We start from the raw sequence: 17,764 nt of genomic DNA on the forward strand, positions 1-17,764 counted from the left end.
TAAGTCGTTTTTGGGGGGGGATTTTTACTTAAGTACTTTACACCACTGTGTATATGTAGAATTTTGTGTACAAATTGGCCTACAAATAATGTTACAATAACAACCTGATAGTCAACCAACTTCAGCACCTTCAATAGTCCATTCATAAAATTCAGGACCCAGGAACTAATCCTTTATACAATTCAGAGCCCAGGAACTAATCCTGTATATCTGACGTCATCATAGATCAGCCCCTTCACTGACAAGTTCAATAAGAAACAATCTCTGGTTCAATGTCCATTTGAGCCGTTTGGAAAGTAAAGATGTTCTTTAATAAAGAAGTGTTAATTAATGCGTTCACAGAGAATAAGAAAGCCCTGTTGTTAGCTGGAGGCGCTGGTCTTACTGCTGTCGGACTCGGACTGGGGTATAAGTATTTTCTCAAGCCGGAGAAAGTTGTCCGTGTGGGAGTTGTGTCACAGCTGCTCATTCACCCACTGAAGTCCGGGAAAGCCGTGTCCGTGGCCCTTGCAGAATGTCAACAGATTGGTTTGAAGTACGGCGAACTACAAGATCGGTCTGTAGCTGTTTATTTTCATAACTGTAAATGAATGTTCATGAGTTTAGGCTAATGTTGGCCGACACCGCTTGAATTGGTGACACATATCGATTCGTCTAAGTGATTATCAATGATTTATAGGCGTCAGTACTACTTTTACACACTGTTATGGCCATTGCAGTTCTGGACTTGACGGTTTATTGACTCCAAACCCACAGGCCACAGTCTGGTCGTAGCCTACGCTAGATAACTGATTAAAACAATCACAGATACTCACTGTCAGGACATGGGGAAAGAGAGCAAACAATGCCAGCATGGAAATATAACAGATATGCAGTGTCCAGCGCCCTGCCCTTAAATACATGTAATTTTGTCCTTGAAACATTTTCATTTATACTGCACAATTCTATTAATTCCTATGGCGTAGTGCTCCATACCAATATGGCTGACCAGAGGCTTCGGGGCAAAGTCCAATGCATATAGCAAACAGTAATCCAGGGTTTCTATAGATCACTGGTGATTATCATGTTGAACAAATTGCAAGTTCAACCACAACAATAAATTGCAAGTTCAACCACAACAATAAATTGCAAGTTCAACCACAACAATAAATTGCAAGTTCAACCACAACAATAAATTGCAAGTTCAACCACAACAATAAATTGCAAGTTCAACCACAACAATAAATTGCATGTTCAACCACAACAATAAATTGCAAGTTTGTCCGTTTTTGAATCAGGAGGCCCCTCTGTGTCATCATCCAAACTTGTCAGGGAGGTTGTGGTTGGTTGTAACCCTTCAGCGTTGCCAGGTCAAGCAAACATTTCTAAAACCAATGACCACTGAAAAGCTGCCCAAAAACGCCTGAAAAAGAGCACAATTATTTAATTTTCACAGCAAGAGGAGTTGCCATATTTTATACAATAAACCCATTTTTCCCACAACGTTATCAAGCCAATTTAAGAATGAATATCATAGAAACTTGTAACAACTTTAGAAGCAACATTTTGTCTTTCCTCAAAATAATAATTATTGCAAGCTATGAAATTACATAATAAAGGAATTTCAATATGTGGCAAGAGAAAATATAATTTTTAATTTATTAAAATGGTTTGAGTAGATTAAAGGAAGGTAGCCTATAGCCCCTGATAGGCCTACATCTCATTTCAGATAGCCTACAGTAACCTAGACGAGACAGTGTACCAGAACATTTTGGAGTTTGTGTTACGGGGTGCAAATTTCTGTTTGTGCAAAAGCTGTCATCAAGGCAAAGGGTGGCTACTTTGAAGAATCTCAAATATAAAATATATTTTGATTTGTTTAACACTTTTTTTTTTTTTTTTTAATCTTTTTTTTATTTTTTTACTACATAATTCCATGTTATTTCATAGTTTTGATGTCTTCACTACTATTGTACAATGTAGATAATAGTAAAAATAAAGGAAAAACCCTTGAATGAACAGGCGTGTCCAAACTCTTGACTGGTAAGTGTATGTAGATAGTTTAGTGCCTAAAATAAGGGGATAAATTCATGTCAATAGGACTGGCACTTCAGAACAAACTTTCTTTTGGGACTATCTGTTATTCAATGTGTTTCTATGGGCTAATAGCAGTAATATCTTACATTTTACATTTAAGTCATTTAGCAGACGCTCTTATCCAGAGCGACTTACAAATTGGTGCATTCACCTTATGATATCCAGTGGAACAACCACTTTACAATAGTGCATCTAAATCTTTTAAGGGGGGGGGTTAGAAGGATTACTTTATCCTATCCTAGGTATTCCTTAAAGAGGTGGGGTTTCAGGTGTCTCCGGAAGGTGGTGATTGACTCCGCTGTCCTGGCGTCATGAGGGAGCTTGTTCCACCATTGGGGTGCCAGAGCAGCGAACAGTTTTGACTGGGCTGAGCGGGAACTGTGCTTCCTCAGAGGTAGGGGGGCCAGCAGGCCAGAGGTGGATGAACGCAGTGCCCTTGTTTGGGTGTAGGGACTGATCAGAGCCTGAAGGTACGGAGGTGCCGTTCCCCTCACGGCTCCGTAGGCAAGCACCATGGTCTTGTAGCGGATGCGAGCTTCAACTGGAAGCCAGTGGAGAGAGCGGAGGAGCGTGGTGACGTGAGAGAACTTGGGAAGGTTGAACACCAGACGGGCTGCGGCGTTCTGGATGAGTTGTAGGGGTTTAATGGCACAGGCAGGGAGCCCAGCCAACAGCGAGTTGCAGTAATCCAGACGGGAGATGACAAGTGCCTGGATTAGGACCTGCGCCGCTTCCTGTGTGAGGCAGGGTCGTACTCTGCGAATGTTGTAGAGCATGAACCTACAGGATCGGGTCACCGCCTTGATGTTAGTTGATGTTAATATCTGTTATTCAATGTGTTTCTATGGGCTAATAGCAGTAAGGACTATCTGTTAAATGTGTTTCTATTGGCTAATAGCAGTAATGCCAAATTCAATGTTTCATCTAATAAGGTTAGGTATTCGTTGATACCTTAATGGGTCTTAAAATTCAAAGTCAAATAGTCATGGCTCAGTTGGTAGAGCATGGTGTTTGCAACGCCAGGGTTGTGGGTTCGATTCCCATGGGGGCCCAGTACGGGAAAAAAAAAAAAATGTATGAAATGTATGTATTCACTACTGTAAGTCGCTCTGGATAAGAGCATCTGATTAAAATGTAAAATGTAAATGTTAGCTTAGAGCCCCCCTCCTCCCCTTGCTTAGACTCTAGGGTTAAAGGTTAACTACACCCAAAAATCAACATTTCTCAGATTTTTCCCAGACCTCATGGTGTGGTTTAAGCATTGTTGTGGACTTAAAACATCCAATTTGGTTGTATTTCTATTTTAAAAAGTTTTTCTTATTTGTTTTTTTTAAGAGCGAAAACCTGATAATTTGGGCTATTTACTTCATTTTTGTTTTAATAAAATACATATTTTGAAGAACAAACATCATTATGGCAATTCATATCTTGCAGTAAAACTGTACATAACATTTTCTTCTCAAGAGAACAGACTAAATGTTAAGGGATAAATGTTCTCTTACTTAGAAAATACTCTTAGTTATATAATAGTTATATAGTATATAGACAATATCCAAAACTAACAATACATACAATTTATACAATTTCAGTCATTTTAAATTGTAAAGTTGTGTCTTTCTACACAATATCACAACAAATGTTTCCAATCTGGCTAGGTGAACTCGATAAAGTTTTCAATCATTTCACTGTGTATTTCAGATAAAATCAAGGCATTAGAATGTTCCAGAATAAAGCTTTACACTGTAAACATATTGGATCTGTATTATGTAACAGACTGCCGCTTTACACTGTAAACATATTGGATCTGTATTATGTAACAGACTGCAGAGTTACTCTTCAGCGTGGTGTGTTTCTGTGACATCAGTGCTGCGTAGGACTGGGAAATACTCAAAGTATTCAGACCCCTTGACTTTTTCCAGATTTTGTTACATTACAGCTTAATTCTAAAATTGATTAAATCGTTTTTTTCCCCCTCGTTAATCTACACACAATACCCCATAATGTGGATTGTGGTGTCAGGAAAACAACCTCTCACTCAACATCAACAAAACAAAGGAGATGATGGTGGACTTTAGGAAACAGCAGAGGGAGCACCCCCCTATCCACATCGACGGGACAGCAGTGGAGAAGGTGGAAAGTTTTAAGTTCTTCGACGTACAGTAGACATCACGGACAAACTGAAATGGTCCACTCACACAGACAGTGTGGTGAAGAAGGCCCAACAGCGCCTCTTCAACCTCCAGGAGGCAGAAGAAATTTGGCTTGTCACTCAAACATTTCTACAGAAGTACAATTTGAGAGCATCCTTATACTGAGGAGTGGCTTCCGTCTGGCCACTCTACCATAAAGGCCTGATTGGTGGAGTGCTGCAGAGATGGTTGTCCTTCTGGAAGGTTATTTTATCTCCACAGAGGAACTCTGGAGCTCTTTCAGGTTGTTGGTCACCTCCCTGACCAAGGCCCTTTTCCCCCCGACTGCTCAGTTTGGCCGGGCGGCCAAGTCTAGGAGGAGTCTTGGTGGTTCCAAACTTCTCCCATTTATGAATGATGGAGGCCACTGTGTTCTTGGGGACCTTCAATGCTGCAGAAATGTTTTGGTACCCTTCCCCAGATCTGTGCCTCGACACAATCCTGTTTCGGAGCTCTACAGACAATTCCTTCGACCTCATGGCTTGGTTTTTGCTCTGAAATGTACTGTCAACTGTGGGACCTTTTATATAGACAGGTGTGTGCCTTTCCAATTCATGTCCAATCAATTGAATTCACCACAGGTGGACTCCAATCAAGTCTTAGAAACATCTCAAGGATGATCAATGGAAACAGGATGCACCTGAGCTCAATTTAGAGTCTCATAGCAAAGGGTCTGAATACTTATGGAAATAAGGTATTTCTGTTTTACATTTTTAATACGTTTGCCAAAATTTCGAAACATTTTTTTTCAGTCTGTCATTATGGGGTATTGTGTTAAGATAAAAATAGATTCTTTAATTTATTTATTTTAGAATAAGGCTGTAACATAACAATGTGTAAAAAGTCAAAGGGTCTGAATACTTTCTGAATACACCATATATCGAATTCATTTAATGTACGATATTCTAAATACCTGTATCGTAAGAATCAAGATTTTGTTATTTTGTACGTCCGCTTTACGTCCGCTTGTTCTCATGTTGTCTTTTTGGTCTCCTTCACTCCTCTGTGCTGTGCAACTTCACATTTACACCAGAGACTATATATAGTATAATGACAGATGCTCATGTCTCCGCCCCAAAGGTGGGAAGGCAGGCGACAAGCTTCTTGACTTTTTTTCTTTCTTCTTCTGCACATTTTAGACTGGCCTTTTTATTGTCCCCCAGCACAAGGTGCACCTGTGTAATGAGCATGCTGTTTAATCAGCTTCTTGATATTCCACAACTGTCAGGTGGATGGATTATCTTGGCCAAAGAAAAATGTTCACGAACAGGGATGTAAACACATTTGTGCACAAAACATTTGAGATAAATAACTTTTTTGTTCATATGGAACATTTCTGGGATCTTTTATTTCAGCTCATGAAACACGGGACCAACACTTTACATGTTACGTTTATATTTTTGTACAGTACCAGTCAAAAGTTTGGACACACCTACTCATTCAAGGGTTTTTCTTTATCGTTACTATTTTCTACATTGTAGAATAATAGTGAAAACATCAAAACTATGAAATAACACATATGGAATGATGTAGTAACCACAAAAAGTGTTAAACAAATCAAAATATATTTGAGATTCTTCAAAGTAGCCACGCTTTGCCTTGATGACAGCTTTAACCAATCGGGAGGCCCCGTGGACATTTTATTCTAACGTCTTCAAACTTGCGTGTTTTTTGTTAAGATGAATTACCATAATGTAAACGTGATTTCTGTCATTCTGAGTACCGTGGGTGGACGCCCTAATCATGTTAAACACCCAGTGGATATGGGTCCTGTTACACTTCCTCAAATGTCCTGTAAATTTAAAACGCTGCCGATCAAGGCAGCATAGTGGCGAACGCTGCGCTGTGTTGTGCCTGTCGTACACAGCTAATGTACTAACTGTAAGTCACTCTGGATAATGCTGTGTTTTGCTGCAGGCACTGGCTGGTGATCACTGAGGATGGTCATTTTGTGACGGGCAGACAGGAGCCTCGCCTTGTTCTCGTATCTCTGACCAGTGAGGGGGGGCAGACGTGTCTGAACGGACCAGACATGGAGGAGCTCAAGTTCCCCCTACTGCAGCCCGACAACCCTGTCATCGACTGCAGGTATGTGTTACTAATGACATGCCACTGGCTCTGAGTGAAGCCAGTGTGTCTATGTACGCGGATGACTCAACACTATACACATCAGCTATTACAGCAACTGAAATGACTGCAACACTTAACAAAGAGCTGCAGTTAGTTTCAGAGTGGGTGGCAAGGAATAAGTTAGTCCTAAAAATTAATAAAACTGAAAGCATTGTATTTGGGACAAATCAGTCACTAAATCCTTTACCTCAACTAAATATCGTAATGAATCATGTGGAAATTGAGCAAGTTGAGGTGAATAAATTACTTGGAGTAACCCTGGATTGTGAACTGTCATGGTCAAAACATATTGATACAACAGTAGCTAAGATGGGGAGAAGTCTGTCCATAATAAAGCACTGCTCTGCCTTCTTAACAACACTATCAACAAGGCAGGTCCTACAGACCCTAGTTTCTACCTTCTTAACAACACTATCAACAAGGCAGGTCCTACAGACCCTAGTTTCTACCTTCTTAACAACACTATCAACAAGGCAGGTCCTACAGACCCTAGTTTCTACCTTCTTAACAGCACTATCAACAAGGCAGGTCCTACAGGCCCTAGTTTCTACCTTCTTAACAACACTATCAACAACGCAGGTCCTACAGGCCCTAGTTTCTACCTTCTTAACAACACTATCAACAAGACAGGTCCTACAGACCCTAGTTTCTACCTTCTTAACAGCACTATCAACAAGGCAGGTCCTACAGACCCTAGTTTCTACATTCTTAACAACACTATCAACAAGACAGTGTCGTGTCTTTGGCTATGCCGGATTAAGTGATATGACATGCTAACCTATAAAATGATTTCTCTGTAATTAATATTACCTGATTAAGCTAATCATGTAAATGTAATTAACTAGAAAGTCGGGGCACCACGGAAGAACGTTTATAGAGCCGTTATCTTCCGAATAAACTCTTAAAATACTTTGTAATATTTTACATCGATAGCAGTCAATATTAACCCTTGTCTTATTTTCAGTCTCATAATGAAAGTTGTAAATTCTTGGCTATCTTCACGAACCCTGGCTAACAAGTTGAATCAGCAATACAAAATTGGGTTTAATTATTTATTTACTAAATACCTAAACTTATCACACAGAATTACAAATACACCGAATACATATGATGTCATACAAAAACGTCCTGGTGGACGGAACCTGTATCATGGCTGGTTACACAAAGGAAGGGGGTTGGGCTTGAATGAAAGAGCGGTAAGATTTAGGAACAAAGAAACAGCAGCTATGCTATCGTAAATACATTATCTTATGCATTATAAATGACCGCCCATTTGGAAAAGGAAAATGCAATAAATATTTACTCTGAGCTGCGCTTCGGTAGATTGGTCGTAGATGCTGGCCGGGTTGGCCAACAGATCTTCCTGTACTTGGAAGAATGTCTCTGGTGGTAAATTGGATACGTGGTGGTATCTTCGTCTGGTTGTTAGACTGGATCCGTCGTCCGTCCTTTCCTAGCCCACGTCTACAGCGGCCGCTGCTAACTCAACGGCTAGGAAGTATCACTTCTGTAGTGAATAAGCTCAAAGTTCATACCATTCGCCACCTAAGCTCACGCCGAGGTTGGCTTAGTTCTGTACTTGACATGTGTGTCCTTCTAACGTAGAGGCTGCAGACCTCACGTACTGGAACAACCTGGTTATCTTTTCGTCAAAGGCTTATATAGTGGAGAGGGGGGAAGGATGTGTTTCATCGTTTATAACCCCTGTCTCTTCACAGGGGTGGGCCACTGATCAAGCAGGGCACTTTCCTTATGAAAACCCAATTCTCTCATTCGGAAGCTAAAATTACATTTAATCTCCTAACAAACAATTTCAATATCAAACATTTCAATTGCATAACAATTCCATGTTACTCTGATAACTAGAGAGTGTATACTTTCTCAGGTACCGTTTATGTCGTCCTGTCATCAGTCATAATGTCTCAGATGACAAGCGAACTGACATACATACTCATTACGTTCCCAAGCATATTTCCAACTGGTTTTATTACCAAAATATGGTTCCTTTTCCCATTTGTTTGATGTTCCCAGACTCTCTATATTTAACACAGGCTATTCAAGTCCTTCAGTAGGATCAGAGAGGGGAAGAGAGAAAGGTATTTATGGGGGGGGGGGGTCATAAACCTTACCCACAGGCCAACGTCATGACAACAGGTCCTACAGACCCTAGTTTCTACCTTCTTAACAACACTATCAACAAGGCAGGTCCTACAGGCCCTAGTTTCTACATTCTTAACAACACTATCAACAAGGCAGGTCCTACAGGCCCTAGTTTCTACCTTCTTAACAACACTATCAACAAGGCAGGTCCTCCAGACCCTAGTTTCTACCTTCTTAACAACACTATCAACAAGACAGGTCCTACAGACCCTAGTTTCTACCTTCTTAACAACACTATCAACAAGGCAGGTCCTACAGGCCCTAGTTTCTACATTCTTAACAACACTATCAACAAGGCAGGTCCTACAGGCCCTAGTTTCTACCTTCTTAACAACACTATCAACAAGGCAGGTCCTACAGACCCTAGTTTCTACCTTCTTAACAACACTATCAACAAGGCAGGTCCTACAGACCCTAGTTTCTACCTTCTTAACAACACTATCAACAAGGCAGGTCCTACAGGCCCTAGTTTCTACCTTCTTAACAACACTATCAACAAGACAGGTCCTCAAGACCCTAGTTTCTACCTTCTTAACAACACTATCAACAAGACAGGTCCTACAGACCCTAGTTTCTACCTTCTTAACAACACTATCAACAAGGCAGGTCCTACAGACCCTAGTTTCTACCTTCTTAACAACACTATCAACAAGGCAGGTCCTACAGGCCCTAGTTTCTACATTCTTAACACTATCAACAAGGCAGGTCCTACAGGCCCTAGTTTTGTCTCACCTTATGGAACAGCGGGGACTGTGAAGAAACACAAACATTGGTACAGGCACACACACACACACACACACACACATATGATAACATACACACATGTACACATGGATTTTGTGTTGTTGAGTAGGGGCCTGTCGGCACACACTTAATGTGTTGTGAAATCTGTTGTGACATGTATTGTAGTTAGGGCTGTCCCCGACTAAAAAAATATCTTGGTCGAACAAGAGTCGTCTATTCTTCTTCTTCTCTATTCTATATAGTGTCTTAACTCTTCTGTCTGTGTCAACAGGAAGTGTCTTAACTCTTCTGTCTGTCTCCCAGAGTGTTTAGTACAGACATCCAGGGCAGGGACTGTGGAGACGAGGCGTCTAGCTGGCTGACCCGCTACCTGGGGGCAGGTAAAACCTATCGCCTGGTGCACTTTGAACCCCACATGACACACAGGAGATCAGCGGATAACGAGCCTCTCTTTCCTCGCAATGAAAAGGTAACAGCTCAGTTGGTGGATAGATTTAATATATTTAGTTGATCATTCAAAGTAGAAGGCTGCTCCAGCCAGAGAGAAAATTTGCAAATGTTAAAGTGATCAAGGATAGAACACAAAAGTTTGTTTCCGTTGTGGTCCTCTTATGACCTAGTTATCACTTTATGACTTACAGTGAGGGAAAAAAGTATTTGATCGCCTGCTGATTTTGTACGTTTGCCCACTGACAAAGAAATGATCAGTCTATAATTTTAATTGTAGGTTTATTTGAACAGTGAGAGACAGAATAACAACAAAAAAATCCAGAAAAACGCATGTCAAAAATGTTATAAAATGATTTGCATTTTAATGAGGGAAATAAGTATTTGACCCCTCTGCAAAACATGACTTAGTACTTGGTGGCAAAACCCTTGTTGGCAATCACAGAGGTCAGACGTTTCTTGTAGTTGGCCACCAGGTTTGCACACATCTCAGGACGGATTTTGTCCCACTCCTCTTTGCAGATCTTCTCCAAGTCATTAAGGTTTCGAGGCTGACATTTGGCAACTCGAACCTTCCACTCCCTCCATAGATTTTCTATGGGATTAAGGTCTGGAGACTGGCTAGGCCACTCCAGGACCTTAATGTGCTTCTTCTTGAGCCACTCCTTTGTTGCCAGGCCTTGTGTTTTGGGTCATTGTCATGCTGGAATACCCATCCACGACCCATTTTCAATGCCCTGGCTGAGGGAAGGAGGTTCTCACCCAAGATTTGACGGTACATGGCCCCGTCCATCGTCCCTTTGATGCGGTGAAGTTGTCCTGTCCCCTTAGCAGAAAAACACCCCCAAAGCATAATGTTTCCACCTCCATGTTTGACGATGGGGATGGTGTTCTTGGGGTCAGAGGCAGCATTCCTCCTCCGCCAAACACGGTGAGTTGAGTTGATGCCAAAGAGCTCCATTTTGGTCTCATCTGACCACAACCCAGTTGTCCTCTGAATCATTCAGATGTTCATTGGCAAACTTCAGACGGGCATGTATATGTGCTTTCTTGAGCAGGGGGACCTTGTGGGCGCTGCAGGATTTCAGTCCTTCACGGCGTAGTATGTTACCAATTGTTTTCTTGGTGACTATGGTCCCAGCTGCCTTGATCATTGACAAGATCCTCCAGTGTAGTTCTGGGCTGATTCCTCGCCGTTCTCATGATCATTGCAACTCCATGAGGTGAGATCTTGCATGGAGCCCCAGGCCGAGGGAGATTGACAGTTCTTTTGTGTTTCTTCCATTTGCGAATAATCGCACCAACTGTTGTCACCTTCTCACCAAGCTGCTTGGCGATGGTCTTGTAGCCCATTCCAGCCTTGTGTAGGTCTACAATCTTGTCCCTGACATCCTTGGAGAGCTCTTTGGTCTTGGCCATGGTGGAGAGTTTGGAATCTGATTGATTGATTGCTTCTGTGGACAGGTGTCTTTTATACAGGTAACAAGCTGAGATTAGGAGCACTCCCTTTAAGAGTGTGCTCCTAATCTCAGCTCGTTACCTGTATAAAAGACACCTGGGAGCCAGAAATCTTTCTGATTGAGAGGGGGTCAAATACTTATTTCCCTCATTAAAATGCAAATCAATTTATAACATTTTTGACATGCGTTTTTCAGGATTTTTTTGTTGTTATTCTGTCTCTCCCTGTTCAAATAAACCTACCATTACAATTATAGATTGATCATTTCTGTGGGCGGGCGGGCGCTATCTCATCGTGAGATCCTGTCCGACTTACCTCAGCTACATCCCTAGGTTGTGTACCCTGACCTTTGGTCATGTTGTTGTCTAGATAGTGTACCCTGACCTTTGGCCCCGTCATGTTGTTGTCTAGATAGTGTACCCTGACCTTTGGCCCTGTCATGTTGTCATCTAGATAGTGTACCCTGACCTTTGGCCCTGTCATGTTGTCGTCTAGATAGTGTACCCTGACCTTTGGCCCTGTCATGTTGTCGTCTAGATAGTGTACCCTGACCTTTGGCCCTGTCATGTTGTCGTCTAGATAGTGTACCCTGACCTTTGGCCCTGTCATGTTGTCGTCTAGATAGTGTACCCTGACCTTTGGCCCTGTCATGTTGTCGTCTAGATAGTGTACCCTGACCTTTTGGCGCTGTCATGTTGTCGTCTAGATAGTGTACCCTGACCTTTTGGTTCTGTCATGTTGTTGTTGTCATCTAGATAGTGTACCCTGACCTTGGCCCGATCATGCTGCTGTCTGAAGCCTCTGTGAAGGACTTGAGCAGTAGGCTGGAGAAGGAGGTCACGGTGGCACGGTTCCGACCCAGCATCGTTGTCAGTGATTGTGAGGCTTTTGATGAGGTACAGTTTTATTGCTTTCAGCTTTATCAACACGCACAACATCAAACAACATCAACACATCACACACACATCAACACACATTAACACAACATCACACAACATCCACACCAATCACACAACATCACACATCAAACAACATCAACACACATAACACAACATCACACATCAACCAACATCAAACAACATCAACACATCACACACACATTAACACATCACACAACATCAACACACATAACACAACATCACACAATATCCACACCAATCACACATCATACTTCAACCAACATCAAACAATATCACATATATCGTTTTTGTAAATGTTGTTAATTCTATAATTTCAGGAGGTTTAATTGGTATATCCAGAGTTCCTATGTTATTCTACATGTCATTCTATGGGGTATATCCTAGTCTTTTGAGGCTTAAAGTGGACTCCTGTAATTCCACTTAGTCATACCTTTATTCCAGTGTGTTGTGGTTTTAGGATACTAATTCTATTCCCATAACGTTAACTTAATCTTCCTCTTGGGTTAGGATTCTTGGGAAGATATCCAGATTGGCAATGTGCGGCTGCACCGCGTGATGGCGTGTGGAAGGTAATGTGTTCTTAACTACTGATCATCATCATCACAAACAAACTTCCTCCCGTTGCTACGGGCAATAGCAAGGTTTGCTATTGTCGTGACCCTGTGTTTATATAATATAGTGACCCTGGGTTTATATAATATAGTGACCCTGTGTTTATATAGTTTTATATAATATAGTGACCCTGGGTTTATATAATGTAGTGACCCTGGGTTTATATAATATAGTGACCCTGGGTTTATATAGTTTTATTTATTTATAGCGTAGCCATCCTGTGTTTATATAGTTGTGTATATAATATAGTGACCATGTTTATGTGGTTCTATATAATATAGTGACCCTGGGTTTATATAATATAGTGACCCTGGGTTTATATAATATAGTGACCCTGGGTTTATATAATATGGTGACCCTGGGTTTATATAATATGGTGACCCTGGGTTTATATAATATGGTGACCCTGGGTTTATATAATATGGTGACCCTGGGTTTATATAATATGGTGACCCTGGGTTTATATAATATGGTGACCCTGGGTTTATATAATGTAGTGACACAAATGTGCATGTGTCTGCTCAAACGGTCAGAAACAGACTCCATGAGGGTGGTATGAGGGCCCGATGTCCACATGTGGGGGTTGTGCTTACAGCCCAACACCATGCAGGACGTTTGGCATTTGCCAGAGAACACGAAGATTGGCAAATTTGCCACTGGCGCTCTGTGCTCTTCAGAGATGAAAGCAGGTTCACACTGAGCACATGTGACAGTCTGGAGACGCCGTGGAGAACGTTCTGCTGCCTGCAACATCCTCCAGCATGACCGGTTTGGCGGTGGGTCAGTCATGGTGTGGGGTCGCATTTCTTTGCACTGCCCTCCATGTGCTCGCCAGAGGTAGCCTTACTGCCATTAGGTACCGAGATGAGATCCTCAGACCCCTTGTGAGACCATATGCTGGTGCGGTTGGCCCTGGGTTCCTCCTAATGCAAGACAATGCTAGACCTCATGTGGCTGGAGTGTGTCAGCAGTTCCTGCAAGAGGAAGGCATTGATGCTATGGACTGGCCCGCCCGTTCCCCAGACCTGAATCCAATTGAGCACGTCTGGGACATCATGTCTCGCTCCATCCACCAACGCCACGTTGCACCACAGACTGTCCAGGAGTTGGCGGATGCTTTAGTCCAGGTCTGGGAGGAGATCCCTCAGGAGACCATCCGCCACCTCATCAGGAGCATGCCCAGGCGTTGTAGGGATGTCATACAGGCACATGGAGGCCACACACACTACTGAGCCTCATTTTGACTTGTTTTAAGGACATTACATCAAAGTTGGATCAGCCTGTAGTGTGGTTTTCCACTTTAATTTTGAGTGTGACTCCAAATCCAGACCTCCATGGGTTGATACATTGGATTTCCATTGATTATTTTTGTGTGATTTTGTCAGCACATATTTCATTCATTCAGATCTAGGATGTGTTATTTTAGTGTTCCCTTTATTTTTTTGAGCAGTGTATAAACACAGGGTCACTATTATATAAACACAGGGTCACTATATTATATAAACACAGGGTCACCGTATTATATAAACCTAGGGTCACTACATTATATAAACCCAGGGTCACTATATTATATAAACACAGGGTCACTACATTATATAAACCCAGGGCCACTATATTATATACAACTATATAAACCCAGGGTCACTATATTATATAAACACAGGGTCACTACATTATATAAACCCAGGGCCACTACATTATATAAACACAGGGTCACTACATTATATAAACCCAGGGTCACTATATTCTATAAACACAGGGTCACTACATTATATAAACACAGGGTCACCGTATTATGTAAACACAGGGTCACTATATTATATAAACCCAGGGTCACTGTATTATTGTTAGGTTCTATTTCTCAGGGTATAATCTCTACGGACACTATGAAAGCTTAACCAAGTTTAATTTTTCCCCAGAGGATCAATACAGCCCGATTTGACAAAGACATTTTCACACAATCACTAATATTTAACCATTCCTCGTAGGCTGAGTCTCCTCCTTCACATCTGTACAAACATTGTATCTTTACAGCTAGGCAGGACACTAAGTGATACGGGCCATAAACTTTTATTTCTCCCTTAACGTGACCTGACCTCAACCCCCCCCCTCCATCACTAATCCATGGCTCTCTCCCCTTATCAATGCCTGACCTCAACCCCCCTCCATCACTAATCCATGGCTCTCTCCCCTTATCAACGCCTGACCTGACCTCAACCCCCCTCCATCACTAATCCATGGCTCTCTCCCCTTATCAACGCCTGACCTGGACCCCCTCCATCACTAATCCATGGCTCTCTCCCCTTATCAACGCCTGCCACATGTAATCACTTCCCTGCACTCAACACATTCCAATGCTTAGTTGCACACACTATATACCTACCTCCTATAAACATTAACTTCTGGTGTAGACCCTCTAAACCTCAGCACTCCCTCAGTGACATGAAAAAGTATATTTTCATATTCTCAGAATTCAACATTTTATATAAAACTACTATTAAGGTGTTAAGTAAAGGATGTCATCCTCATTTGTGATCCTCATTTGTCATCCTCATCTGTCATCCTCATCAGATGCATCTCTACCACGGTTGACCCTGAAACAGGAGTCATCACCAGGAAACAGCCACTGGACACACTCAAAAGGTAACAAGAGTAGCTGGCACAAAAAATATATATACACTGAACAAAAAATATAAAACGCAACATGTCAAAGGGTTGGTCCCGTGTTTCATGAGCTGAAATAAAAAGATCCCAGAAATGTTCCATACGTACAAAAAGCTTATTAATCTCAACTTTTGTGCACAAATTTGTTTTACATCCCTGTTAGTGAGCATTTATCCCCTCGCCAAGATAATACGTCCACCTGACAGGTGTGGCATATCAAGAAGCTGATTTAACATCATGATCATTACACAGGTGCACCTTGTGCTGGGTACAATAAAAGGCCGTTATCAAATGTGCAGTTTTGTCTCACAACACAATGCCACAGATGTCAAATTATGAGGGAGTGTGCAATTGGCATGCTGGCTGCAGGAATTTTCACCAGAGCTGTTGCCAGATTATTGAATGTTCATTTCTCAACCATAAGCCGCCTCCAACATCGTTTTTATAGAATTTGGTAGCACGTCCAACCGTTCAGCATCGTAACTGACTTCAGTGGGCAAATGCTCACCTTTGATGGCCACAGGCACACTGGAGAAGTGTGCTCTTCACGGATGAATCCTGGTTTCAACTGTACCGGGCAGATGGCAGACATGGTGGCGTGTGGGCGAGAAAGTTGCTGATGTCAACGTTGTGAACAGAGTGCTCCATGGTGGCGGTGGGGTTATGGTATGGGGCAGACATAAGCTACGGACAACAAACACAATTGCATTTTATCGATGGCAGTTTGAATGCACAGAGATAACGTGACGAGATCCTGAGGCCCATTGTCGTGCCATTCATCCGCCGCCATCACCTCATGTTTCAGCATGATAATGCACGGCCCCATGTCGCAAGGATCTGTACACAATTCCTCGAAGCTGAAAATGTCCCAGCTGTTCAATGGCCTGCATACTCACCAGACATGTCACCCGTTGAGCATGTTTGGGATGCTCTGGATCGACAGCGTGTTCCAGTTCCCTCCAATATCCAACATCTAAACACAGTCATTGAAGAACAGTGGGACTACGTTCCACAGACCATAATCAACAGCCTGATCAACTCTATGTGAAGGAGATGTGTCGCGCTGCATGAGGCAAATGGTGGTCAGATACTGACTGGTTTTCTGATCCACAACCATACCTTGTTTTATAAAGGTATCTGTGACTAACAGATGCATATCTGTATTCCCAATCATGTGAAATCCCATAGATTAGGGCCAAATTACTTTTTTTTTTTTTTTTTCAATGGACTGATTTCGTTATATCTTTGCGTTTTTTAAATATTTTTGTTCAGTGTGGGATTTGTCTATCTGTCATTGGGCTTATTCGATATTACAGCTTGATAGTGCAAGTAACTGCCGACTGACTGATCTACAAAATCACCTTGCATCATAAATAAACTACTCATTATTATTATTATTATTATTATTATTATTATTATTATTATTTGAAGATCAGTCAGTCACAATTTACCCACAATGCATTACAAATGTGATTCTCTTGAAAACTGCCATCTGTGATCAAGCACAATGTGACTTCTTCTGTTTTTTTATAGAACAACTAATTGCTTGTAGAAGGTATTAACCTCCTAAGGTTTTATTTGCTTCCCCAGCTATCGAATGTGTGACCCATCCCAGAAGAACATCTACAAGGCAGCTCCACTGTTTGGACAGATGTATATCGTCAGCAAGACTGGGGTACTCCAGGTTGGAGATTTGGTGTACAAGACCAGCCACTGAGACGGACGGAAGACTAGCTACTATAATATATGCTTTACATGTAGTAGTGCGACGATGGCATAGATTATTAGAAAGTCACAAAATAACAAATAGAACAGAATGCGCTTTTCATATTTTGCAGTTAAGTCATTCTTTCTAAGTAGGTTGAAGATTATACGGGGGGGGGAATAAAAAAATTTAAAAAATCAAATTTTTATGATTGAGAACATTTGTAGTTGGTTTTAATGTGTGTTCTGTAAGAGCTAAACGTTTATCATGGAAAGGAAAACAACCAATCAAACAGTGCCTGTGTTGAGAGGGCAAGTCTACCGGGTTGCGTTCAGTTCATTAAACGTTTTACTACATTCAGTGATGTTTTTTTTTTTTTGCGCACCATTTTTCAACAGCCTTGAGGTATGTTTTCTCCCATTTGGTGTGTGTGTGTGGAGGGGTGTGACCTGATCAAAACACACACCCTCTGGGGCCACCGTGGCTGCGTTTTTACACAGGCAGCCCAATTCTCATCTTTTTTTCCATTAATTGTTCTTGTGATTTAATCACAAAATATAATTTTTTCACATCAGCTGATCTGATTGGCCAAAAGACCAATTTAGTGAAAAAAAAAAAAAAGATCAGAATTGGGCTGCATGTGTAAACGCTGCCCATG

The 17,764-nt window shown here is 41.7% G+C and overlaps 1 protein-coding gene across 1 annotated transcript; it reads left to right on the forward strand.

The window, feature by feature from the left end:
* Nucleotides 1-211: 211 nt before the first annotated feature.
* On the forward strand, nt 212-17,466 carry marc1 (mitochondrial amidoxime reducing component 1). The gene is made up of 7 exons (XM_014182619.2): nt 212-556; nt 6,183-6,353; nt 9,603-9,768; nt 11,961-12,101; nt 12,633-12,694; nt 15,309-15,380; nt 16,992-17,466. The coding sequence occupies exons 1-7, from the start codon at nt 303-305 to the stop codon at nt 17,116-17,118; spliced, it is 993 nt and encodes a 330-aa protein (XP_014038094.1). The 5' UTR covers nt 212-302; the 3' UTR covers nt 17,119-17,466.
* Nucleotides 17,467-17,764: the final 298 nt, after the last annotated feature.

The sequence above is a fragment of the Salmo salar genome, chromosome 09 (genome assembly GCF_965601325.2).
Source record: "Salmo salar chromosome 09, fSalSal1, whole genome shotgun sequence".
NCBI classification, from domain to species: domain Eukaryota; kingdom Metazoa; phylum Chordata; class Actinopteri; order Salmoniformes; family Salmonidae; genus Salmo; species Salmo salar.

Coding starts and splice junctions, on each gene's coding strand:
- marc1 (XM_014182619.2), top strand. CDS start 303: ATGTTCTTTAATAAAGAAGTGTTAATTAATGCGTTCACAGAGAATAAG. Junction 557..6,182: donor TACGGCGAACTACAAGATCG/GTCTGTAGCTGT, acceptor GTTTTGCTGCAG/GCACTGGCTGGTGATCACTG. Junction 9,769..11,960: donor TCTTTCCTCGCAATGAAAAG/GTAACAGCTCAG, acceptor GTTGTCATCTAG/ATAGTGTACCCTGACCTTGG.